Genomic DNA, 27,654 nt, shown 5'->3' with positions numbered 1-27,654 from the left:
TTGATCTTTCCACAGTTCCAAGCCTGAAGTCCCTTCCTGAGGTGCTGCATCCCCCTGGCAGTCCCATTTCAGACAATGACATTTTGTGCTCCGTGCTGGAAGATGCCACACAGCCCTTTGTCCTGCTGTCACCGTGTCACTGTTGAAGGCATTTTCCCATTCTGCAATCATTTGCAGCTCTGTGGTTTTACTTTAAAGCCTCTCTGACTTTTTACATGGAAAGCTCTGCTTGTCTGTTATTCTCTGCTCTGAAGTCTCTTGCAGATTGCTGTGCATCAGTTCAGCATCCTGTAACAGATTTCTGAAAAAGATGGTTGGTTTGGTTTTCTTTGCCCTCTTCACTCAAGTTTTCATTTTCATTATTATCAAATACTTCTTACAACCTCAGAGCCTCCCTGCCCTGCTGCAGCCTTGACCAATTGTTGGAGATAATCCTTGATGAGAAGCTGCATTTTTGGTGGTGTGTGTGGTAGGGGAAGTTTGGGTTGAGCTGGAAGCTGATTCCTGTGCTTGGTGCTGTGTCTCAGTTTCTGGAGCTGTGTCCCATTCCCTCTTTTTCCCACCCTTTCAGAACATTGAGCTGATTCCTGTATTTGGTGCTGTGTCTCAGTTTCTGTGCCCCATTCCCTCATTTTCCCACTCTCCCAGAACACTGAGCTGGTTCCTGTGCTTGGTGCTGTGTCTCAGTTTCTGTGCCCCATTCCCTCTTTTCCCTACCCTCCCAGAACACTGAGTTTGGCCAGTTTGGGTGGCATTGGTGTGTGCAGCTCCCCCTGGGCAGGGATGGGTGTCTGCATTCCCCACATGTGGGGCCTGGGGCAGTCACAGGTGAAGCTGTTCTTGTTCTCAGTTTGCACATTTTTGTATTTATTGTTGTAGCCATTCCAGTGGCTCTCAGAGGAACATTCTGTACTTCCCCCAGGTGTTGCAGTGAGGGGACTGGGCTCTGATTTGGAGGGAGAAGGGAGAGTGGTCAGTGCCTGCAATCCACCCCTGACAGGCTCATTCCATCTCAGTTATGGGTGCTGTGCATCTCAGCCATGCATGGGAAATTCACATTGAGGCAAAAATGGGCTTTCCTTCTCCTTTATAGCTCTGAAAAGATTGAATGCTTCTCACAGACAAACTGATAAAACACCTCGAGTGCTTTGTGTCGAGCAGGGTGGTATTAACATGGAAATCTGGGCTGTTCACTGATTCAGCTGTCCAGGCTTAGTTAAGTTTCATGTATCAGGAGCTGATATTTTTCAAACTGTCAATTTTGAGGGTGGATGAGTGACTAAAACAGATGTATTAATGTCTGGCAGTTGAAGTACTGTAGCCTGTGGTTATACAGACTAGGTTAGTGTCTTGCCAAGATTCAGAAAATCAATGGAATAAGTGCTAAAAAGGGAAATGCTGTGTACACCAGGAAAGCTCTGGCATTTCCTCACGGGAAGAAAAGGAAATAAAACACTGGTTTAGTGCTAATTTTTGCTGCCAGAGGTAAGCCTGTAACACTTAGAGGTACAAGAGAGGTCGTTGTCATTTTCTTCTCAGAAATGTGGCTGGAAGTGCCCAGCTCCTGGCCCAGCTGTGGTTTGGGGAATCACATTTTGTAGATCAACATTTCCATTGTTGTTTCAATTATCTGAAGCTGTTAATGAAAGCTATGAAGTTAATTTTCATTTCAAAATGCCAGTGAATGACACTAAATATCTTTCTGCTCTTGCTATTGTGGTTGCAAAGTTTGGCATGGAGAGCATGGCAGAGTTGGGAACTGCTGTGCTGGAGAGAAGACACAAGTTCAGTCTCATTTCCTTGCTTTTTTGGGTTTGCTTGCTTTGTTTTGAAACAGTCTCATCAGTTCTCAGTTGTCTGTAGTTATTTGTGGAACTGCAGAAAAAATTATTTATTCACTGAAAAATGTGAATTATTGTGTCAACCAAAAGTCATTATATATTTAGACCATTTAGGTTATAAATAAGGAAAAACTTTTGACCCGTGTTTTCTCTAGACCTTGGAAAAATATATGAGCTGTTTTTTGTTTTGCTCATTTATTTTCTTTTTAATATCCTCGCTTGAAGCTGTTATTTTCTTTTAAAATATTTTCACCGTGGCTTTTTAAAACGTAGGGGTTCTGACCTTGAAAGAACGATACAAAATTTTTAATTTTAGCTGTTCTGATCTGAAGAAATATTTCAACTTCTCTCTTTTTCAGATTCCATCACATTAAAAAATAAAAATCTTTGCACATCTCTCTGTAGCTGGGACATTATGGGTCTGTCTTAAGATAAGTTTAGGAGGCATCTAGGGAGGAAAACAAGGGCACAAGAGGAAATTGAGCGCTGGTGTTTCTGTGGGTTTGCCCAAGGAAACCTTGCACAGGCAGGCAGGAAGGGCACTGAATTCACTCTGGCTCAGGAGCAAACGCAGGCACCAGCAGGATGAAACTGCAGATAACTGTCAGACAAGGAAAGTGCAGCAGCAGCAGAGGAGCCCTCCCGTGTCCCCCTGGCCACCCCCAGAGCCGCGGTTCCTGGGCTGCAGGAGTGATGGTGCAGAAAATGGATAAATATAACAACGTCAGACAGCAGCAGCAGGGCCAGGCAGGGCTCGTGGCACAATCTGCTGCTCCCCACTGCTCAGGACGTGTCACAGAGCTGCTGCTGATGTGCCTGGGACAGGCAGGGATGTGTGCATGCTGCACTGAGCATATGCTCCCCTTCCCTGCACGGGGCTGGCAGATTGCTGCCTCTGTGCCATCCTTGCTGCTCTGCTGTTCTCTGCCCCAGAGCAGGCTCAGACCAGCCCAGTGCTGTAAAATGGTGCTGGTCTCTCAGAGGACTCACGTTAAACTGGGGGAATTTGGGGACTTTTGGTGAATAATTGTATTCACCAACATCCCAACAATGAGACCAGTAATTCCCACATATCAGCAGGAAAGTTAATCCAGGTGTCAACTCCAGTCCTTCCAGTCTGGGCATAAAAGATGCCCAGGATACAGAGAACCCAGAAAGGTTTGGGGTTTTTGTCATCGTTCTGGGCTTGAATTTCAAGGGACTGTCTTAGCAGCTGAGTAAACATTCAGCCTAGCTCTGGTTTAGCTTAAACCCCGAGTTCTCCCCTAAAACTGATCTTGATGCTGAAGACTGCCCTCTTTATTGAGCAGCACAGTGTGTGATATCTGAGCAGCGTCCCAAGTGTGCCCTTTGACAGCAGCCAGATGAGAAATTCTGCCCTACATGAGCAGTGCCAGGAGCCCAGGGTGCCTCTGTGCCCTCGGGAGCTGCTCAGCCCTGCCAGGTGCTCCCTGTGCTCCCTGTGTGCCCACAGGGGAAGGACAGAGCGAGGAACAAGGGGGAATTGCTGAGCAGTGTGTGCTCAGCTCCTCTGCTCCGCACACTGACACACTCTGTGTTTACACTGCTGAGGTGTTAACCCACTTTCTGTATTGACAGCTCCCCTTTCCCTCCTGCAGAAACAACTCAATATTTTACTCTCCTTGCTTTGGTTTTTTTTCTTTCCCACTTCTTCTTTTTTTTCCAGTGGCCATATGGGCATTTTGGCTTTGAGTTGAAGCACAGGACACCGCAGTGCAAATAAACAAACTTTGCATATGGGCTGCTGCTTTGTTTCGGCAGCTAATGTCTGTTCAACTGTGAGCAGAAATCTGTTTAGAGGATTTGAGGCAGGGATGGAGCTGGGGAGACAAAAGTTTCCACCTCAGAAAATTCTTTAGGAGAATGGGGCAGGTGCCAGAAGAACAAAAGAAGTGGAGCAGGTGCCAGGAGAACAGCAGAATGATCCTCAGTGACATTGTCTGGGATAAAATCAGTGTCTGTGCTTTACACAGGTGCTGATGGATGGGCAGTGAGCACAGCCTTGATCTGCCCTGCCCTGGCTGCTCCCTGCCCAGGGATCCCTGCTGCATTCCTGGCAGCCTCTGCTTACCTGGGAGAGCCACAAACTCCCCCTGCTCTGGGACCCTTCTCAGCCCCTTGGCTTTGTGCAAGTGCCACCATCACATTTGCTGAAAAATCCCTTTGCCAGGATTTCTGCTCCTGGGAAGCTGAGAAACCTCAGAGAAAAATGGAACCAATCATTATCTGATTTGCTTCTCCTGTGTTTGCTGCTTTGGGATGTGGTTTGGACATTGTTTACCAACTGGCCATTGTTTGATTGGTTTCATGTGAATTGTTTTTACTTAATGACCAATCACAGCCAGCTGTGTCAGGACTCTGGAAGAGATCGCGAGCTTTTTCATTAGTATCTTGTTGAGCCTTTCTCTATTCTTTAGTATAGTTTTAGTATAGCATTATAATAAATATAATAATATAATATAGTATAATATAATATAGTATAATATAATATAATATAATATAATATAATATAATATAATATAATATAATATAATATAATATAATATAATATAATATAATATAAATTTCTCCTTATATATATATATATATATATTCTACTCCATTTCCTGAATCTCCAATTTAAGAACATGGAGTCAGATTCATCCTTCCTCCCCACAACAGGGGACGCTGAAAATACCACCTGCAAGTATCTCTGCCTCAGAAGTTGAGGGCACCACAGGAAGGGAGTGTGGAGCACATCCAGAACGTGCCCAATCTGAATTCTTTGTCACATTCCTGCCTTGGCACCTCCAGGCAAAGCCCTGCCAGGCATCACGTGAGACTGAAATAATCTGCTGAATTTTAAACAAATCTGGGCCTTCAGATTGAGGCTCTTGTCCAAGTGAAAAGCACAATTATCTCCTCTATTAAATATGCAAATGAAGCCAAAATGGGGGCGGGGGGGCAAAGCCATTGTTTGATTTTAATGAAACGTATTTTATTTTAATGAGAGATGTCCTATTAAGCTTAATACAGTCAAACTTCTGATAAAGGCCCTTATCAAAAACCATGCCATAGGAAAATAAATTAATTTAATTGTGGCAGCCAAACAAAATGAACCATTTTCTTGGGTTAGAAGCAAAATGGAATGTGATCTAATAACACCACACTTATTAGTATTTCTGATATGTAAATTAAAAGCATTAAGTGAATAGCAAGATGATCCATAGCTTCTCTAGATAGAGTAATAAGTGCGAGCCAGTTTTTTTTAACACAGAAAACTGATATAATTAGAAGACTGTTAACAATTTTTTTAGCTGCGTGAAATGAACAAGCCACAGGAGACCAGTTTGTCATAATAATTAAAGTTCAGAAATAGTTTTCTATTACCATAAGTGAGATTTGATAGTTATCTTTTTAATTTACTGTAAATAGCAGCTTCTTTTTTTGTTTGGGGTGTTTTTTTAGAAACTTAAAAAAAATGAACAGAATTTAATTAACATCACCCATCTTTGGGTGATGGCTGTGTTTATTTCAGATGCTCCATGGTTGATTTGCCTGGCAGTGGAAGTGACTTTGTGCAGTGCCCAGGATTGTTCCTCCATCCCAAAAGATGTGGTTTCCTTCACCCCTGGCTCCCAAACCCATCTTCCCCCCTGTCCTTGGGGCTCCTCAGTCCTGTCTTGCCCTATTCAATCCTAAATCCTTTCTTGATATATTTGCAGGCTCTCTTTGGTTGTTCCTGCATGGATGATTTAAGGCCAGCAAATAACTTTTTCCCAGAGCATGGAAGTGTCTTCTCCAATAAATAAAACCCACATCTCACATCAGTGGGCACCTTGGGACTTGTGCAACAATTCCAGGCCTGTTTAGCTGAGATGGGATGGAAACAGAGTCCAATTGTGCTGCATGATGCAGAGGCTGCTGTTTCAATGCAGGACTGATTTTCCACTTTATTTGTAATGGACAATAGGCCATCACTGTGTTGGTAGGAAAAAACAAGAAACCATTGTAATCTGCTTTAGCCTGGGGCTCTTCTGCTCTTTATGGGTCTCCAGCAGAGTTTAAGTAACTTCAGTTATGTGGTGCAAGAGGCCAAACCTGGAGTTAAAAGGATTCCTGCCCAGTCAATCAGAACAGCCGTGGGTGCTGGGACCCCATAGCTATTCCCTGCTCCCAAACACTGACATTCCATTTATTCTGGCTTTCAATCTTCATTGAGGAAATAGATATGTGTGTCAAGAATCCTGTTCTGTCAGTGATGGCCAGGGCTGCAGGCTGCAGCACTGGGACCTCGAGCAATCCTTGGGGACACTGGGAACTCTGAATTCTCACTGGGCAATCCTTGGGGACACTGGGAACTCTGAATTCTCACTCAGCAATCCTTGGGGACACTGGGAACTCTGAATTCTCACTGAGCAATCCTTGGGGACACTGGAACTCTGAATTCTCACTGAGCAATCCTTGGGACACTGGGAATCTGAATCTTGCTGAGCAATCCTTGGGGACACTGGGAACTCTGAATTCTCACTCAGCAATCCTTGGGGACACTGGGAACTCTGAATTCTCACTGAGCAATCCTTGGTGACACTGGCAGCTCTGATAATCCTTGGGGACACTGATTCTTGCTGAGCAATCCTTGGGGACACTGCCAACTCTGAATTCTCCATCAGCCCCATCCCAGTGGGCAATCCTTCTTGGTGACAGTGCCAACCCTAAATTCTCCAGCAGCCCTGTCCCAGTGGGCAATCCTTGGTGACACTGCCAATTCTGAATTCTCCTCTTTTTATCAGTGGGTCTAGGAGCCCTGCTGGGAGAGGTAGAGCAAAAAATGGCAGTGAGGATCCATAAAAAGAGAGGAGAGTTGTTACTTCTGGAGAAATGAGCATCTGGAGAAAAAGGGTAAATTCAGGAGTTAAAGAAAATATTACTGGCAGTCAGAAACTTTATCTGAATGTATTGATTTATCTGTAGGACTTAAATAAGCTGGCAGTCTGGAGCTCATGGAGCACTTCAGACCTGTTACCCTTGCTTTTTCCTAATTCCCAGAAGAGGAGCTCAGAACTGGTCTGGGCTAAAACTGTAGAGGAAAGCCGAAATTATCTGGATTAAATTGCTGAGTGTGTTTCTTTAATGCTGTGTGAGTGCTGCTGCTCAGGGCAGGGTTTCTGAGGGGGTTCAGGTGTGTCACAGGCTCACATTTCAGAGAGAATTCAGAGCACCAGGCTGGGTGATTTGTTTGCAAGCCCAGCTCAATCTCCTGTCAGTGCTGCTGCTCCCTGGTCCAGGGCGTGATGGGGAGATTGAACATTTTGTTGTCATAAAGATTTGGAATTTTGGGATAACAGGTGTTCTCCAATCACAGTTGATGGGATTAAGAAGATGTTTGATTGATAAGGATGTGTTTGAAGGGTAACAGTTTGCTTCTGAGCTCCCATACACACCAGCCTTAATTTCCATCTGCCATCTTGAGGCGTGCTAGGGTGGGGAGTAAATTCCTGCAGTCACAGTGGGAAAAGCATTCCTATAATTCTTATTTAGCACCACTTCCTATTAGTCCCAGCCTCTCATCAGCTACACTCAGATGATAATTTATGTTTTAATGGGCAGAGCACTTTACTGCCCACAGGCTTCTAAACCAAGCCAGAATTTATGTCCCATGCCTCTAAAATACCATATATTTATTTCCCTGGCACTCAGGGCTGCTGGAGTTGAATCTTTAAAGAGCCCAGCTCTGTCCCTGTGCTTGGCTAGGAGGGGCCTCAGATCTGGGTTTTGTTTGAGAGGAATGAGATGGGATGAGGATGGAGGGGTAGCCCTGGAAGGAAGCACTGCCTTGGGGAGGCTCTGCTGATTTAGGCACTGATTTCTCTTTCCACCCATTTTGGGGCTCAGCACATCCCAATGCCAGAGATAAAGGAATGCAAAACTTGTGCCTTGCCTTGGTCTTTGACCTGCCAGTTTGCTTCTCTCTGAAAAATTAATTTTCTATCCTAAAAGTCAGGTTTTCCCTTTTCCCAGAGAGGTTTTTGGGCTGCTCCCATTTTCAGCCCTGCTCAGGGTGCAGGGTGGTGGCAGCAGGAAGGGTTTGGCTGCAGTGACACCAGTCCTGACATCTGTGACCTGTGCCAGCCACAACCTGCAGCTCTGCAGCTGAAATTGTTTCTAAATTATCCACAGGCCTCCCTTTTCCTGAATCTCCAATTCTAATAACTCTCAATTAAAAGTTGCCACTCAGGCTGCCTGACCATTACTGCTTTCAGTAAATCTGCTGCTGCTTTGCACTTAGAAAGCTCCATTGGGCATTTCATTTAAATATGTGGCAGCCAAATTTCTTGGTCTAGGTGTAGGATGGGATTCTTTTATTAAACCTATAAAGATAAGTTAAATAAAATCAACTGTGGCAGGTTTTTTCCATTTATTAAATGCAAAAACTTCTCCCAGCATTCCTGTGCTGGAATTCCTGTCTTGTACTGCTTGGTTGAAGGATTACTCAGTCATAATTTCTAAACGTGAAAGAAAGTATAATTTTAACAATTTAATTTCCAACTAACATAATTTCAATTTACCTTAATGGGTATTTTTCTAATAGTTATTAATTAAAGAAATTTACCAACTTTCTTCAGCTGCATTTCTGCAAGCTGCACTATAAGCAACATATGGGACATTTAGTTATAAGATTAGGGATGCAGAAGGTAATTTCAATTAAGAGAAAAGATAAAAATTAGCAGCTAGGAAGGCAACATCTGTGTTCTCCTGCAGGAAAGGGAAAGGGAAAACATCCACAGGCATGGAGAGCCCATCTCAGTGGGAATGAGCCAGGTCTGGAGAAATCACCAGTGTGGCAGGTGAACAGGGAAATTACTGTTTTTTCCAAAAAAGCATTGCTGATATCGCTTGGAACTGGCAGCTGGCAGATTGACAATGAAGGGAGGAGCTGCTCCAGCAGCTGCAACCAGAGGATGCTGTGGGTTGCAAAAGTTTGTGTGGGTTTGGAAAGGGAAGGGGCATCTTTGCAAGGGAAAATCCACTCAGTAATGGTAAAATTCCCTTTTTATGTTAAATTTCTCTTTTTTCCCTCTGAGCCCTGCACTGTGGGCTGCTGGTGCCTGGCCAGGGGTGTCTCTGTTTGCTCTCCCTCAGGCAGCACCCCTGGGACCCCAGCAGGGCAGGCACAGCACCAAAACCTGCACAGGGCAAAAGGAATGGTCCCTGTTCCTTCCTCTGCCCAGCAGGGCCTTCTCTTCATTTATCCTGAGGTGCTGGGGCTGGCACCTGCCACATCCACAGAATTGCTCATTTTCAGTGTCCACAGAAGGGAGGAGCAGCTCAGCAGTCGGGAGGTTCTGCTCCATGTGGGGTTTTTCCTGCTCTCCCTCCCCTCTGCCTGGGTACTGGTTATTTATATATTTTTATATATATATATATATATATATACACATACATATATACATACATATACACATACATATATATGTATATATATGTATGTGTGTATATATATAGATATACATATATATAAAAATTTTTATATATGTATATTTAAATAATATATACTTTTATATAATTTATATATTTATAATATATAAATTATAATTTTATACTATTTATACAAATATATATATAAAATATAATTTTATATAATTTATGTATTTATATAATATATATATTTACATATATTTATGTAGGGGGATAGAATATAAGAAAATAAAGATAGTGTAGAAAGCAATCTCACCCCTAAGGAGCTGCAGCTGGGCCAACTATCAAAGATCAGGAGCAGGCCTGACTTTACCAGGCCACAGCTGTACCCAATGAGAAGAAGATGCTATAAAAGAGTGGGTGAGAAGGAATCTGGAGTCAGTGGCTGCTTTGTGAGGAACAGAGTCAGTGCTCTGAGAGCTGCCCATGAGAGACATTCAGAAGGTATGGAGCTTTTGTGATAAGGAGACAAGCATGGAACTCCTGCAATAAGATGACAGCATGTTTATAGTTACATTTATATTTAAATTCCATATATTTATTTTATTTATATTTCTAGTGTGCAGGTCTCACCCACCTTGGATCCCAGTTTAAAGCTCATTTCCATTTGTTCTGCTGCTCCCTGGGCCTGTTGACTTTATTGTAGTAGAGATGCGCCACCTTTATTTCTGTTTTTCCCTGTGATTATATATATATATTCTATATAATTTTTTTCTATTTATATATTCTATATATATAGAATATATATATATCTTTATGTGTATATTCTATGTGCATAGAATATTCTATGTTCTATATATAAAGAACATATATATATTCTCTCTATATATGTTCTATGTGTGTTATATGTATTCTATGTGCATTATCTCTCTAGGTGCTTTTTTTTCCTGATTCTTTGCCCTGGCTAATGTTTGCTTTCCCTTCCATTTTAGTACTGTACATTTAATTTAGACACTTTTACAGTAGAAAAGAAAAAGCCATGTTAAAATATATTACTGATCTAACATTAGTCCTGGTTTGTTTTTCCCCAGAAATGGAGCTGGTCTTTAAATAGTGAGTCTATCAACTGAGGTTGAGTATCCAGTTTATTAAAGGTTTCTACTTCAATAATTACATACTAAATTTCCTTACAGCTCATGTTTCCTTATAATTTCAATTTCTTTTTCCCTTTACAGTCTTCAGAAGCATCTTTATTTCAAATAAGTAACAAGCAAATGTCCATTTTATTCTATTCCAAACAAAGTGTAGAAGGAAGAGGCACTTTCCCAGCCAGTGCCTGTTTTTAGGACAGTTTAGAGAGATCTGTATTTCAAACAAAAGGGATCATGGTCTGTATCTCACCTGTGACCTGCACCTGCAAGCCAGAGAAAATCACAGCTGAAAGGAGCTCTAAATGGGTCACACTCCTCCCTCAGCCTGGAGTTCTGCTGCATTGAGAGAGGTGACAAACCAAAACACAGCAGAGAGTTTCTTTCCTTGATTTCTTGATGGGAATTTTGTACCAAAAGCTTTGCTTTGCTCTCAGGCTCGGTGGGATTTGACCACTTTATTGTAATTTGAATTATTTGCCAAGTAACTTTCCCAGATTCCTTTATTCTGTAATTTGTGGGTAAATAAGATACTCAGAGTTTTCTCACTGCATGGAATCACAGAATGGTTTGGGTTAGAGGGACCTTAAAGATGATTTTGTTCAACACCTCCCACTACCCCAGGCTGCTCCAAGCCCCATCCAACCTTGAATTCTGCAACATGGCATAAAGACATTAAAACATATAAAATAAAACATAAAAACCGTGATGAGTTAAAGATAAAAGTGCCATGGAAATGTGTGATTTGTAATGTATGCAGATAAATTTACTCTGGCAAAGCTGTCCTAAATTTTTAATTCATGAGTTTGTTAAAATAGAGAAAGGTAATTATCCTTTTAATTATAACAAAACAGTTTCCTGATTGCCATGGCAATAGTTAAATGTATTTCCTATAAATTTATCATGGTGATTGCAATGACTGTTAGCTTTAAATTATTTTTTCCTTTTCTTTTTAATTATAATGCACATAATTTTTCCCCCCTAATGTTACAGACCAAAAGTGGAGGTAGAGGAAGGAAGGACCCACCTCAGTAATATTGCCAGGGTAACTTGAGCTGCTCAACAACAGGATTTCCAAGAGGAAATCCAGGATACCTCAGCTCTCCTCAAAGTGTTTAGTGTTCAGCCAATGATATTAATAATATTAATTTCAGAGAAATTTGCTCTGAATTGAAGTATTTCATTTTATTGGACTGGAACTGTTGAAATCCAGTCCATGAGCCCATTACACATTGCCTGTGAGCAGGGTCTCGGAGGGTTTAGCTGAACAGGGACTTAATAGAAAGTAGATAAAAATATAAATATTGAAAAAATATAAATGTATAAAATATAAATATATAAAAAGACATACTTTATGCACCTGTTCAGAAATGGGAGCAGCACAGGGCCTTGCCCTGTTTGGTGCTCAGCTCCTGCACCAGGCTCTGGCTGGTTTTGGGCACCCAGGGATGGGAGTCCCTCCATGGCCAGAGCCCAGCAATGGTTCTGAAGAGATTCTTTGTGCCTTTACCTTCATCAAAAGCAAACCCACTTCCTTAAGCACCCAGGGAATGCAAAAGCAAGGGGGGAAAGTGGTTTTCTTGATGAGATAAACACAGCAGCATTTTCTCATTTTACATAAAATAGCAGCACATGCCTCGTGTTCCAGGGGCTCAGGCTGCAGGATGTGTCACCACTGCCATGCTCCTCTCATTTCCTGTGTATTCATCTCAAAGGTACTGATTCAGCCTCTAATTGGCTTGTTAGACACTTAAAAAATAAAAAAAAAGCCCCCAAAATCTGCAACAGAACCCTTGAAAGTTCTGCACTGAAAGCGGTGCTGTGCTTTGTGTGCTTCAATTTGAATTTGAATCGGGAGAATTCGATGGGAGCTTGAATTTGCAGTGCTCTGAGGGGGAGATGAATAGGTGAGTGAAGGGAGAAAGAGGAGTAAATAAAAAGCTGTAAGTAAAATAAAAGGCTTGTAATAAACCTCAGTTTTGTGCTCCTCTCTGGCAGCAGAACCATCTGTCCTTTTGCTTCCGACACCTTCCCTTTTATCCAACTCCTCTCAGTTTTAAATTAAATTGGAAAAAGAGGAGAGTTTTGAGGGATACCTCATTATCTGTATTTTGTTTATGAAAACACCTCCCAGAGCAACTTGATGTTTAGTTTATTGCCTGGTGTCTCTGCAGGGCTGGGTGGGAGGAAAACCTCTGGGATACCTTTTGCAGTTTGCTGTTTTAATTAGAGTATGATCATCTCTTGGCTGCTTGCAGATCTCCAAAGCAGCACTGTGGCCTGCTGGGTTATTCACTGGACCTTTGCATGATTGATCCTCTTGCAGCTTTTCCTGTTGTGATTCTTTCATTTCAGGGAGCAGATTTGTGATCCTTTCATTCCTGGGAGCACGTTCCCAGTTGGGCGCTGGATGCTCAGTAAATAACGGAATGAGATAATGGTGAAATGGAGGGGAGGAACACACGGGCCTGTTATCCATAATTTCAGTCATAATGAGGATGAGAAAGTGAGATGCTGAAGATAACCAAAATCACAGAATGATGGAATGGGCTGGGTTGGAAGGGACCCTAAAAATCACCCAGCTGGGGCAGGGACACCTCCCTAGGCCAGGTTGCTCTGAGGGATTTCCCCACTTTCTCCCAGTACTCATTGCAATCTTTATCAGAGTAGTAATTAACTGATCTCATTCCCAATTATAACCTGCAGAAGCATTCACATAATTAGCTGTGCTCTTGTAATCCCCTGGAAAAGAAAATATGGGCATGGAGCAGTGGATAAAGTGATGTAGTAGGGAATGACAAATTTATATTTTAATATGCAATAAGTTTAAATGGTGTATCTAATGTAATTTTTTTCCCTTAACTTTTAGAAATCTTTAAGGTCTCTCCCAGGTGAGGGCAGGCTCTGCTGCACCCAGGGATCTCCAGGTTAGCTGGGAGAGAGCATGGAGGGTTTGCCTGCAGTGACCCCAGGCTGGGGAGGGCTGTGTACACTGCTTTTCATTTCCCTTCTGTTTGATCCACTTGCTTGGAGTTTTCCCTGTTTAATGTTACATATTCGAGGTTTATTGTGATGAAATCTGCCTTTATTTGAGCTACAAAGGCTTCTGGTCTTCTTTAGGGAGCTCATTATGAAGAAAAATCTCAGGCAGCAGATGTCAGAGCTCTGGCTGACCCAGGAGCTTGTTATACCTGGTTTAAAAAGAGTAAAAAAGTGGTCACAGCACGAGCTGTCCCTGCTTGGTTTGCAGGGGTTGCAAGGTTCTGGAATTCCCTCCAGCACAGACACGATCCTGTCCCCTTGGGCACTGGCAGCCTGAGCCCTTTGCTGTCTGTGCCCTCTCCCCAGTGGGAAGAGCAGAACAGAGCTCCTGCAGGAGCCTCCCAGTGAACCCTTCAGTCAATAAATCCTGAGCAAACATCCACACCGAATGTCCCCTCTGGGGGTGGGATGTGGGAACAAGAGCGACGAAAGCTGAGAAACAAATGAATTTCCTTCTTGCAGCCGCGTTATTTGCAGGGCTGTGGGGTTCATGCACTCTGTCCAGCGCAGATTATCTGGGAATCACAAACTGGCTGCTTGGGGAGCCTGCAGGAGGTGCCAGCTCAGGCTCTGGTCATTCCATCACCCTTTTTATCCTGCTGAAATGCTGGGTGCTCAGCCAGGCTTGCTTTCGAGAGGGTTTGGTGCTCAAGAGTTTCCTGTCCCCTTCTACAATCAGGCTGCCCTCTGGATTATTTTCTTCCCTCTTAATCTACATTCAATAGACAACTTCAAGTTGCTCTGTCCTGGTATTTAGCAAAGAAAAATGGTTTTGGAAGCGGAATTCTCCCAGTTCAGAATAAAATTATAAACACGTGGCAGAAGATTAATAAAAGTCCCAGACTGCTGGGTGGATATTCCCATTACTGTGTGCAAGCCAGACAACATCCTCCTCCTCCACCACTTTCCTGGTTTGATAAATGCCTTGAGCTGATGTAAAAATGTGGAGGTTATTTTTAACCGTGGTAGCAGAGCCATCTGTATTGTATCTGATGAAGTTCTGTGATAGAGCAAATTGATTTATTCTATCTCCTTACAAGTTATACTAAGCTTTATGTTATAAATAAGTTGGTTTGAAGTACATGATGTCATTGAGCTTGAAAGTCTCTAGATAAATTTGTGCTTAAAGGGTTTGTGCCTTCTGTGTGAATTTAAATTGGTGCAGATTGTTAAATCTCTTTTCTCTCTCTGCCTTGTGGACTGCAAACTCTCTGGGGTCATGACTGTGTCTGTAGCTGTGTTTGTATGAAATACACGGGGGCCCAAACAAGGCTGGTGCTCTTTTACATTACAGGGATAAAAATAAGAGCAATCAAAAAGCCAGAGCCGTGCATTGCATGGCAGGATTGCAAGGAGCTGGGTGCCCAAATCCTGCCCTTTGTTGGGATAAAAGAGGGAATTAATGAGGAGCCCATTTCACTCGGAGCAGGGCTGAGCCTCGTGCTGTGGCCCGTGTGAACTGCGGAGCATTTGAGGTTTGTGATTCAGTCCCAGGACAGACCCTGCACTTCTCCCTTTGCCTTGCTCCGAGGGCGCTGGGGCTTCTGAGAGAGTCCATGGAAAAGGAGCCTGCAGCTGAGAGAGGGGAATTAATCAAATCCTGGGAAGAATACTCTAAATCCTCTCTTAGTTATCTGCTTACAGAACCAGCAAAAACAAGGCAGAACTTTGGAAACAGAAGGACTGAAATCCTGTCCCTGTGTTTAAGGGTAGCTTTGGAGACACCAACATTGAAAATGAGATGATGCCTGATGAGAGCCATGAACAGTGCAGATTTTGGTGTCATTAACAAGAAAATGAGCAATGCTCTAATTGAGATCTGAGATTAGGAGTTAAAAGCTCAGTATCCTCTATTCCTTACTGTCAGATAGGAATTTACGTGGCATATGTGTAACAAGCCATTGCATTTTAAAAATGGAGCCATAAAAAAGTTGCTGTAATTTAAAAGCAGCCAATTTACCAGGAGTACAGTTTGCAGCTCTGTCACTTGCTAATCAGTCTGTTAAACATAATAGCCATTCTTGTCTGCAGGCAGTTAATCATGTTGTGAATGCACTTATCAGCACATATTAGAAATACAATACAAGACTTTCCAGCAGAGGAATGGATGCAATTACTGCAATCAGTATACATTTAGCTACGCTCTTCTGTTTTTTCTTTCATTCCCCTTTTTCTCTTTTTTAAAATAGTCCAGCAGTGACAGATTTCCCTCTTATAAAAATATGAAATACACACTTGAAAGTGTTGTTAAACAGCACAGAGGTGCTGGAGGGTGACCTGTCCCACTGCTGGAGCCAGCAGTGCTGGAAGCTTTGAGTGTTGTGGTGATGGTTTCCAAGCCTTTGAGCATCTCCCCTGATGTGCTGGGACGTGGCTGTGGTGCCATTCATTGGTGGTGGGGAGCTGAAGTTGCTGCATTTGAATGGGACTAAAGGAGCTCAGCATATGGATGAACTCTCTTTTTTACTTTTTTTTTTACATTTTTTCTGTGCTTCTCTACATCTAAATGGATAGAGATGAGGGATCTCAAAGTTTTTGAAAGGCAATATTGAAAAAGCATGAAAGCTAATTGCTTCCAGCATGACTACCCAGCAGCCAGGGGTGTAAATACAGCTGGCCAAAGAATGCCAGGCCTCGACAAAATCTCAGGATTTCAGCTGAGCAATTTTCCAGGGCTGAGCACGTTCTTGTGTGGGGAGGAAGGGAGCTGGGAGGGGGCGGGAGAAGGGAAGGGATGATGAAATCCTGAAGAGACTCAGAAAAGAGAGGAATAGCAGAGAATGATTTTGTGCATTCTGCTTCACATTAACCCGTGATGTTGGGGATATTTTCTGTAGTTAACATGAATTGCAGCACTTACAGGAGCCTGCCTTCTTTTTCTAGAAACCCTTTCATCTGTCTCTTTGTGCTTTGTGACAGCTGGTGAAATTTCTGATAGTAGCAAGGAAAATGAAAGAGCAGAACCGTGCCCAGATTGTGTGACTGTCACAGTGGGTGCAAAGGGAACACCCCATGCAGCACAGCAGCATTTCTGTCACTGGGATTTTGGGTCGTTTTGCCACTTTGGGTCATTGCTGACTCCCTGAGAGCAGGAGGGATGCAATGTCCTTGGTGTGATGTGCAGGTGTCTGCTCAGCTTGGGCACTCAGCCCACCCCATCTCAGGTGGTTGAAGGCTTCATTGCTGAGGAAACTCCTTTAAATGAAGTTTTGGGGTCAAGTTTTGGCTTTTACCATACAGTAGGTGTGACAGGCTGGGTGCAACACCAATTCTGCCCCTTCCTTTCTAATTATTCCTTGTCAGAGGCTGAGTGAATTCACCTCCCTTGTTCCTCACGCATTGCTCGGGTGTGCCCTTGAGCAATGTCCCAGCAGCTCCCCTTGAGCTGTCAGTGTTGGGGAATTGCTGTCTTGGGAGCGTGCCAAGGTCCTGGCTGCCCTTTGCAAAGGTGACCTGGAGATGTTGTGGGGTGCCTGTGGTGCTGGCCTTACTTTAGTGACATTAAAAAATAATTGTGGAATGATTTTTAGAAGGAGAAATATTAAATCCACCCCTCTGTGGTTTGTTATTTGGAGTTATCTTTGCATGTCTAGGAAAATTTGGATTCATTTTTAGGACAGAAATGATCTTTTAATGGGGTGACTTACATGGGAGCTCTTTGCTTATCTCTTGCTTTTGGTTCTGGTGTGAAGATCAGGACTTTGAGCTCAAACAGCAAAGGGTGGGGGTTCAGAGCCTTGCTGCAGATGGCTCTTTCTCTTCATACACTGAATGCAGACCCTGAGCCACCCTCTGTTTGCTCAGCTGGATAAGTTAATCTTGTTTATTAATTAAAACACGGGAAACTGATGTTTCTGTGCCAGTTTCACTTTCGTGTTTTTACTGTCTGTTCACTGGGTACCAACAGCGAGTGGAAGAGCTTAGCTCTTGTGTAAAACATAATTATCAGCCTTTAAAATAAACCAATTTTGTGCCCCCCATGTGTCTGTCAGGGAGTGGGGAGAGAGGAGGTCCCATTTTGTTGATGTTAATGTGCTGCCCTGCTCCCTGCCCTCTCTGCTTTGAGGATATTGCCATGGACATTTATTTCTCAGCCACAGGACACTCTGCACGTTCCCTCTCCATCCAAGAGAACGCTGCATTCAAAGAGAGCCAGGTCTAGTCCATTAGGGGCTCAAACTTGTTTGGAGCTGAGGGAAATGTAGGAGGAGTAAAATAATTCTTGCCATGTCCCCATTTTGATTTTTTTCCTTGAATTATTTAATGCAGTGGCATCACAGCAGACCTATGAGTTCTGTGCAGCCTTAGCAAGCTGTAGAGAGAAAAACATGGACCTTTGGTATTCTGTTATTTAGTCATTTACACAGTCTGGCCATTGAACAAAGGATTAAATTCCAAGTTTTTAATTTTTTCAATTAAGTGTTGAATGAAACTTTTTGGATGCTCATGGGGAGAGCCCCGTTTGTCTGTTCTGCATCCTGCAGCAGTTCAGGGGTGCTCCTGTCACAGGCTCCTGGCTCCCTCCTGCTTCCATTCAGGAATTCCCTGCCTGGGGAATTTCCATCTCCAGATCCCCTCTGGCTGATTTTCTCCCCAGGGAGACTCAGCTGTCAGCCTCAATTGTAATTCTGAAATCAAAACAGCAACTGGGTACCAAGGAGCTTCCTCCTGCCTCTAGGAGGGATTTTCTTTCCTCATGGGATTGGTGCACACAGAAAGGTCTGATCACCTGATGCTAATATCACATTAAAATAGTTTAGTTAGTGTTTAAAATGGCAAGGAATCTTGCTGGAGGGGTGGGCTGAGCTCTTAGAGTGGCTCCAGGTCACTTCCCAGCAGAGATCAGACCTGGGGGAAGATGGGGAATTGTGAATATTGGTCAATACAAAACTCCAGAGCCTCATGAGTGTGCATGGTCAGGAGAATCACTGCTCCTGAGGCTCACAGGGCATCTGGGAGAGGCACAGATAAACCAAACTGCGCCTGCCTCCCCTTTTATATCTGGCTGGGGAAGGCAAGGCTCTGAATGGAGCTGTGCCCAGCTGGTGCTGCTGAGGAGGAGCTGGGTTCAGGGGAAATTCAGGTTTGTGTCTGTGTGGTGGCAATGTGCACAGCCCAGTGTCACCAGGGATTCTCTAAATATAAATATTTTCTTTCTCACGGAGCCTCTGGGTGCCCCTGTCCCTCCCCTGGGTTTTCCCTGAGGTGAAATGTTTTCAGCTGTGCCTTGGGTCACTCAGAGCTGCACTCTGGTTCTTGTAAAGGCCTTTGGAGAGTCTGCAGAGATCTCTGTGTGTGAGTTCCTGCTCTGCAAAGAGCTTCTTGTGCCACTGAATTTATTAGCTTTAATTTCAGTCACTGGTTATTCAGAATTAATCTCTGTATTTTGATGTATTCAGCTGCTTTCACAGCAATGTTGAAAATAGACCATGTGATTATGGCATGTAAAAATGTAAGGATTTCTCAATAGTTGAAGAAAAATTACAAGCACCAATTGGGCTGTTGATATTTATTAACTGGATAGGTTCCAGCATAAGTCTTTCATCATAAAATCATTCTTATTTTTTAAACAACAATAGCTCCCTCTATATTTGCTGGCCCCAGTTTGTCCCTGGATGTGTTTGTTGTTTCCCAACAAGACTTCCTCCTGACAGAGAATCTTTATTTTAAGAAATACACAACACAGCAATAAAGAAGTTCTAAATAGTAGTCAGAAAAATATCCCAGTGCAATCAAAATGCTTTTTTAAGCCCCAAAAGATTGCATGCTGTTCCAAAAGGGGAGAGTAATGACAAAGGTACAAATGGGCTCCCGGTGCCCAGCAAGTGGAGCTCACCAATTACCCCAAACCAAGTTCTCTCCTCAAAGTTGTTCTGTTAAAGGTTGACTTAAAGAGTATCTAAGGGCTCTTTTAGCAGAAGCATTTCTGTGCACTGTCACAAGGGTGCAAGCAAATAAAAATAATTGAAGCAATTGTCTCAGTTGTCTCCAGGGTTGTCATGATGATGTTGATAAAATCAAATAAAGTGGAAGTTATTGCACATTGTTAGTGAGCAGCACAGTTGTGAATTGGCAGTGGAGAAGCTGAAGAGCTTAAAAGGTTTGCTCATTATCTAGATTTATTGTTTTCAGTTGTGGGAAGATGTTGGCTAAGCAAAATAACATCATAATACCTGGTCTTGGTGGTGTGTTTTGAACAAAAATATTTTCTTGTTGTTTTTGTGGCTTTTACGGGATTATTAAAACATGCTGTGTCGATCCGTACACTCTTAATGGATTTAGCAGCTTGGGTTTATCCTCTGTAGCCATTTTCTCTGCCTGTACCTCTGTGGAGAGCATGAATTTCTGTGGCAGTGAAAGACAACCGAGATCAGGCACCCAAAAATGTTTGTGAAAACACGGACAGCAAAGCAAGTTCTGTGTTGGACAGCAGCTCCGTGTCCCTCCAGCCTCTCCAGAGCTATTCATGCTGGGAGGGAAGGGTTGGGCTTTGGCATCCTGCATCAGTCAGGGCTGTGTGCCAGCCCAGGGTTTGGGGTGCTGTGCCTGGGGGACTCACCCCGGTTTTGGGGGTGCCCTGGGCAGCAAGGCAGAATGCTGTAATACACAAATCTGCATCATTCACAAACTGCATGCTGCCCTTGCCTTCATTTCCCCATCTCAAACTGCTCAGATCTTCATTTCCTCAGGGGCAGAGGGTCAGGACCTTCAGTCTGGGGGTGTTCCCTGAGAGCTCCCTTCATTTGGCTTCAATGAGGGTCTTGAGCACCTCCAACAGGCTCCTCTTGTGTTTGCTCTCCAGTAAAACACCCTTACAGAATTAATCCTCTTGAGATAGAGGAGCGAGACCTTTCCACTCAAGTATTTGATAAACTAATGTACCTTGGTAATGTGAGGTCACTGAATTCTTATTGGATTTGGTTACAGTTTATCAGAGTAAGAATTGGCCATTATCAACCTGGAAAAGACTCTCAAGCAACATGATAACCTCACATTTATTATTTTCCAATTTTCCCCCATACCTCATGTCTGCTCCATTTTTGAGGGTGTTGTTTACACTGCTGTGGCTCTCATAAACAAATTGCCATTTACTGAAAGCATTATTTTATGAGTGAATGGAACTTGTGATTTCCTGTAATAGCCAAGTGCAGCAATAGAAGGCTGTGACTTTTATCAGCTCAGCTGTTGCTGACCCATGAGTGGGAGCCAGCAGAGCCTTGGTGTGGCACTGCAGAGTGCCCAGAAATGCCCCCCTGCATCTCATTCCCTGCCCAAACACACAGGGCAGCCCCTAAAGCTTGGTTAGCTATGATAATATTTCTTAGCAGTGACTAATTTTGTTTATTTAAGGTAAATACCAACCAGTCGCGCTGTTGCTGCTGCATTAATATCAGTCAGAGTGTCATTACATTAACTCAATAATTCTTGTTGGGCTCAGACAAATTGAATTCATGGTTATTTCAGTGCCAGCTGATTTTGTGGTGCTGATTAAAGAGCTGTGCTGGACCCTCACAGTGATCTGATATTTTATAAAAATAAGCTGCAGCTCCTTTTTGTGGACGTGTCTATGGGGAAAGCTCAGGGACTGAGCAGCACTTTCCTGTCCTTTGTTGGGATAACTCCTTTGTTGGGATAACTCCTTTATTCTGGACCTGGCTGGAGCTGAAGTTGGCTTTCTGTGGGATGGATTTTCCATTCCGTGCTCCAAGTGCAGACTGGGATCCCAACCCAGCTCCCAGCTGGGGCTGGGATGGGGACTGGTGTGACAAAGCTTGGCTGGGCTGCAAATGCACCAGACAGGTATGAGGGCAGACAACAGCAGATTGGGCACAAATCCCAAGGATTTGGGCGTTTTTCCAGCCCCCAGCAGAGGCAGGATTGTGAAGGTACTCAAATAGGATTATAAATCACCATTTGAAGAAGAGGACCTACTTAGAGGAGTTTGTGAGAGGAAATAAATCCAAAAAGACCCATGGGGTTCTTTTTTTCTCCTCTCACCAGAGAGAAAAATGTGTAATGAATGTCTCATGTCTGAAACACTGGGCTGGATTCATCAAAGGGAGTTAGTAATTACCAAATTGAGAGAATCATGAAGCGCTTTTCTAAATTTGAAAGGCTCATCAAGAATAGATCAGGAGCAGGCAAAATTAATAGTTATGAACTCATTTCCATAGAAATGGACTTATTAGCAAGCATGCCAGCTGCCTAAAATTATAAGGTCTTTTCCTTGTGCTTGCAGGAAATAATCTTTTTTTATAAAAGTAATTTTGACTTTTTATTTTTTATTGCTTCTCTAAACTAGAGTTTGGCAAAATCCTAAACCGGGAGAAAACTTCACTGGACAATAGAAACGTTTAACTAAAAAGAGAGAAAAGATTTGGAAGGGAGAAGTGATTTATAGTCCTTGGATTCCATTAGACTCTCCCCAAGAGTGCAAACTTATTTAAGAGAAAAATGAAATAAGTCTCCAGGAAGAGCTGAGAAATCTTGATAGGATAAAGTTTGGTTTTATGGGATTTAATGGCTGATAACAGCATGAGTTACAGTCCTTGTCTTCTGTGCTGGTGCATTTTCCCACTGGAGCCATTTTGTCTCCCCCAGGCCACCAAGAGCAAAGTTCTGCCCCCAGTTCCAAACCAGACCAAAAACTGAAGGTTTGCCCAGGGTGGAACCCCTGCTTTTAAAAAACCCTTCAGTGGTTATGCTGCACAGCCAGGAGGGAAATTGAAATGCAGGTGTTGGGATGGGAATTTATCAGCTAATGGAGCTGACATAAGTAAATGCTGACATTTGAGGTCTTGATTATGGTTTAATTTATCTCTGGTTTTACTTTAGCAACCTCCATCAATTTCAGTAGAAAAAGGCAGTGGTCTCCCACACGGTATTGCAGAGGATGGTTAATAAATTGCAGGAATTATGAATGTAATACCAGCCTTTCCAGCAGGAAAGCCCTGTAGGATAAGAGATGAAGCAGCCAGTAGGTGAGCACTAGTCTGAACATGAGAGAAATTCACTTTTCAGGTTTTATCATGAGTTTGTACCAGCTGTAAGCTGGGAAGAGGCTCAGAACAAAGAGGGTGAATGCCCGGTGTCCCAGATACCACAGCACCTGGCATTGCTCCAAGGCTGCAGCTCTAAAGGGGACAAAAACCAGAATTTCAGAGAAAATTCATTCACCTGCTGGGGAACAGAGTGCAGAAAGCTGAATCCTGGTTTGCCAAAGCTGTGCATGCAGGGGAGGCTCTGCAGGTGAGAGATGGTTCAAGGCCATCTCCTGCAGCAGAAGCCCAAGAGGGAAGTGGAACCTTCTTTAATCAATATTCACGTGTCATGCTGCTTAATTGGCTACTGAGACAAAGCAGAAAACCTCTGACAAACGTTTGGTGGTGTTTTTCCAAGCGGTGCTAAGGATTGTTTTTGGAACCAGGACTGAGACCTAGGAGGGAGGACAGTTGTGTTTGAATTCACCTGTTAGTGTGGTTTTGTTTGAATTCACCTGCTAATATCTTTGTTTTGATTTGCCTGTTAATGTAGCTTTGTTTGAATACACCTGTTAGTGCAGCTTTGTTAGAATTCACCTGTTTATATAGTTTTTTTAATTTACCTGTTAATGCAGCTTTGTTTGAATTCACCTGCTAATGTAGCTTTGCTTTAATTCACCTGCTAGTGTAGCTTTGTTTTAATTCGCCTGTTCACGTAGATTTGTTTTAATTTACCTGTTAATGCAGCTTTGTTCGAATTCACCTGCTAATGCAGCTGCATCTGAGGAAGGTTTATGTATAAGATACAAGCCCAGTGTTGTGGTTTCTTTCTGGATGTGTAAAAGGAAAACCAGGAAAGGAATAATTGAAGGTGTTGTGAGCTGAACTCAAATGCCAGCCAGTGGGACCCATGGATTGGATTTGTCATTGCAGACTAACCTATTATTTAATTAGTGTCTCTGTACCCAAATCCTCCACTGGTGGTTTTGTTCTCATTTTGAACCACTCCTGGGTGGTTTTGAGAGTGGCAGCTATTGGCCTGAACAGGCTGAAGTGAAATTGCAGACCTAAACAAACCTTGACAGGCCCAATACCTAAATCCATAGTTAGTGGAAAGCTCATATCTGAATTTCAGTTCTGTGTTGTGAGCGTATTAATTGTATGCAATTTAGATAAAACAAACTGCTGGAGGTGATACACAGAAAACAATGAAATTCAGTTTATGTTTTTAGCAGAAATGGTTTAATTACATCCCTGTTATTATGTAATAAAATTTATCTTAAAAGGTTTTTTGCTGGTTGTCTGGTTGGCCACACAAAAGATGCCTTAATAGCTTCTAGTTGTGCCTGGAGGTGGATATTATCTTCTGTCAGCATGGAAAATATTTATCCTCCAGGCATTGAAGCATATGTTTAGGTTGTTTGTTGTCAGAAAGAAAACATGAAAATCAATAATTCCCGCTCAGATTTTTTTCCCCCTTTACAATTCTCCTTCAGAAACATATGGCAAACCCAGATTCTGCCTCTGTGCATTTGGGGAGAGGAAAAGGATGTTTGGAGTCTCTGTTTTCTGCAGCAGCAGCTGAAACTGTGAGCACAGCTCAAGGAATGGCTGCTTTGGGGAGGGACACACAGACAATGAGCGTCCCACTGGCCTGGCACACAGAAAATTCAGATTTTACCCCCAAACTTGAGCAGTGTTGGTGAGATCGGGTGTTTCCGCAGCAGGAGCAGCAGCTGGCTCTGCAGCCAGAGCCCTTCCATCCTCTCCATGCCTGTCACCTCCACCAGGTCCCCTCACTGTCTGGGAGTCTGGAACTTGCATTCTTTGTAAATATTTGTGTGTAAACTTTGCATGATTTGTGAAACAACTCAGTTTGTGGGAAGTTTGGATGAGCAAAGGTTGTTTCCTGAGCAGATCCCTGCTGAGGATGCTCTGAGTGCTGCTGGTTAAAGCTTGGTGTCTGTTTGCTTCTCTGTAACACAAAAACAAGCTCTGTTTTTCTAACCTGAGGATTAATTATTAATATTTACATAGCATTGGACCTGAGGAAAGTGATAAGAGTTGCTGCTGAGAAAGGAAGCAGAAGTAATTCTTAAATTCATTTCTGACTGCTGTGCATTTACATCCATTTCTTTACTTTTAAACTTTTATTTCCAGATGAGAAATATATGATTGCCATATAATTACCAGTCTGCACCACTGACGAGGAGAATGTTGTCATGAATTCAAAATAGGGATAATCTACCCCTCATTTATTGTCATGTATAATTTCTGCAAATCCATTTTTTCACTGAGATAAAGACCAGTTTGGGTTTGAAAGGCTTTTTTTCCCCTCCACAAGAGCTCATTTCTGGTAGAACATGAGGAATGGCCAAGTATTCTGTTGTTTTGCAGCATCAAAATTATAATAATGTTGTATTAAATAATTTAGCAACTTCTGTGCACTGCCTTTCCAAGGGCTTGTGGCTTATTCTGCAAGTTCATTGTGATTATGGAGAATGAATGCCTGAGTTTAATGGGAAAAATTTCAGGAAACTAAAAGATGAAGTTTCACCTTATTTAGAAAGTTCTGCACTTGTCCATGCGCAGTTTTATTTAGGTTTCTGTCAGTGTCTCAAGTCTGAGACACTGAATTTAATGTGAATTTAATGGCGAGTAGGAAAGAGAAATGCAAATCCGCTTTGCTATCAACACCCCAGTGACGATGTGGGGAATTTGCCTTGTTTTGCAGAGCAAACATGACCTCCTACGAGATCCTGCAGATGGATTTTGAGGTTGACAACGGCAGCAGCCTGGCAGGGGCGCAGCAGATCACCTGGCAGGTGGAGTACCCGCGGGACGACTCCGTCAGCGAGCTCGTGGTGTCCGAGATCTTCGTCAGCCGCACCATGTTCGTGGGCATCGTGCCCCTTGCCATGGTAAGGACCTCTGCTGATCCCTTTTCTGAGTGTTCTTATGGGAATTGTTCCCCTTGCCATGGTAAGGACGTGTTCTAGATCCCTTTTCTGAGTGCTTTTATGGGAATTGTTCCTCTTCCCATGATAAGGAACATGCTCCTGATCCATTTTTTGAATGTCTTTATGGGAATCATTCCCCTTGCCATGGTAAGGACCTCTGCTGGTCCCTTTGGAGTGTTTTTGTGGGAATTGTTTCTCCTTGCCATGGTGAGAACCTGCTCCTGATCCATTTTCTGAGTGTTGTTATGGGAATTGTTCCCTTTGCCATGCTAAGAACCTGCTGCTGATCCCTTTTCTGAGTCTTTTTGTGGGAATCATTCCCCTTGCCATGATGAGAACCTGCCAGTGCTCCCTATTTGTATGGGAATTGTTCCCTTTGCCATGATAAGGACCTGCTGATCCCTTTTCTGAGTGTTTTTGTGGGAATCATTCCCTTTGCCATGATGAGAACTTGCCTCTGATCCCTTTTCTGAGTGCTTTTGTGGGAATTGTTCCCCTTGCCATGATAAGAACCTGCTGCTGCTCCCTTTTCTCAATGTTTTTATGGGAGTCATTCTTCTTGCCATGGTAAGAACCTCTCCCTTCTCCCGATTTTCATGGGAATTATTCCCCTTGCCACGTTAAGAACCTGCTCCTGCTCCCTTTTCTGAATGTTTTTGTGGGAATTTTTCCTCTTGCCATGGTGAGAACCTGCTGCTGATCCCTTTTGCTGAATGTTTTTGTGGGAATTGTTCCTTTTGCCATGGTAAGGACCTGCTGCTGATCCCTATTTTTATGGAAATTGTTCCTCTTGCCATACTAAGAACTTGCTGCTTCTCCTTTTTGCTGAATGTTTTTATGGGAATCATTCCCATTGCCATGGTAAGAAACTCCCCCTGCCCTCTATTTTTATGGGAATAGTTCCTTTTGCCATGGCAAGAACCTGCCCCTGCTCCCTTTTGCTGAATGTTTCCGCTGATCCTCGTTAGTATTCCAGGAATGGGAGCCTTTTTATTATAAGCTGCTTCCTATGCACCTGCTGCAAGCGATTTAAATGCAAAAAATCCATTTCAATAATATTTTATTTACCTGATGCGCCGTAATGGCTCCTTGGAAACCATTTGGGCCTTTTGTGAAAATCCTTTGCCGTTTGTGGGTTATTGGGCTGGTGCATGGAAATGGCTGCTGTGTCCTCTCGGTGTGGATGGCACTGCCAGGCTGAGCTCTGAGGGGGCTGCTGTCATTAGTGGGGACATTTTCACTGAAATAAATTAGCTTTGCACATGTGGGAAGCTTCATTGCTAAACCAAACAACGGGGCTGTTCACTGCTCTGCTTTCCCCCAAAAGAGCCAAAGAGTCCAGTGAGCTGCAAAGTGCCAATTTAATAAAAGATTTAATAAAAGGCCTGGTTTGAGTTGCACAGAAAGGATAAAATACCTCCTGAAAATGGAGATGTCCAGCAGGTTGAGGTGTATGAGAGCAGGAAGCTTGAAGCTGATTATTTATTTTAAAAATGCAAATATCTCCTGGTAAAATCAGAGGCACCTTTTCCAGGAGGAGCCTTTGAGCTGTGTTTGGCCTGATGGACTTTTTAATATCAGAGCTTTGCACAGGAACAAGGATTTCATGGGGAAATTGAGGGTAAAACCAGAGAAACAGCATTTCCTCAGAAGCACCCACCCTTTTTAACTTGGTTCCTCATGAACATTTGCGCTTCATTCCATACCTGCCAAAGCATTTTCTACTAAAAAAGCTGAAAGGGATTGGATGGGCCTGCTTGCACCGGGGAAATAAATAAATAAATGCTAATTCCTAAAACTGTGCAAATTAACAAATTGGCTTTTCCTTCAGTACTCTGTTATTATTTGGTGTTTATGTAGTGTTTTATATTTTTGGAACTCTTTGTAGACATTAATTAATCAGACCTGAATAAACTAAGCTTGATGAGAATAGAAAATGAAATGGAAATGAAGTCACTCTCATTTAGTTTTACCTGTTTCTGAATGACTTCTAAGTCCCTTTTTATATTCTTAAATGTACTTTTAAAGCACTTAATCTTACAGAACTCATGCTTATTATCTCTAAAAACGATTTTGGTTAGAAAAGAGGAAGAATTTATACCTTTAGGAACAAGTGACAGCAGGGATGAGTGGCTTTGAAGACTGTAAATGCAGTTTTGTCAGCTAAACTCTTGTTTTGTTTAGGCTTTAATTCAGCTAAAAAAGCAGGGATGCACCAAGGGAAATACGGGTTGGGTATTAGAAAGAAGTTTTTTACAGAAAG

General features: G+C 42.9%; 1 protein-coding gene across 3 annotated transcripts in view; it reads left to right on the top strand.

Moving 5' to 3' along the window:
- The window catches only part of TMEM132B (transmembrane protein 132B), a 207,923-nt gene that overhangs the window by 118,389 nt on the left and 61,880 nt on the right, over positions 1-27,654 (top strand). For 2 of the 3 annotated variants that reach the window (XM_064726513.1, XM_064726511.1), the window contains one exon: positions 25,166-25,352. In XM_064726513.1, the coding sequence (XP_064582583.1) occupies positions 25,166-25,352 (187 nt within the window). Of the gene's footprint in view, positions 1-9,658; positions 9,765-25,165; positions 25,353-27,654 lie in introns of those variants that run through there. The other variant, XM_064726514.1, reaches the window with a different exon arrangement.

Source organism: Zonotrichia leucophrys, chromosome 15, assembly GCF_028769735.1.
Source record: "Zonotrichia leucophrys gambelii isolate GWCS_2022_RI chromosome 15, RI_Zleu_2.0, whole genome shotgun sequence".
Lineage (NCBI taxonomy): Eukaryota > Metazoa > Chordata > Aves > Passeriformes > Passerellidae > Zonotrichia > Zonotrichia leucophrys.
This window is presented reverse-complemented; position numbering and strand designations above follow the sequence as displayed.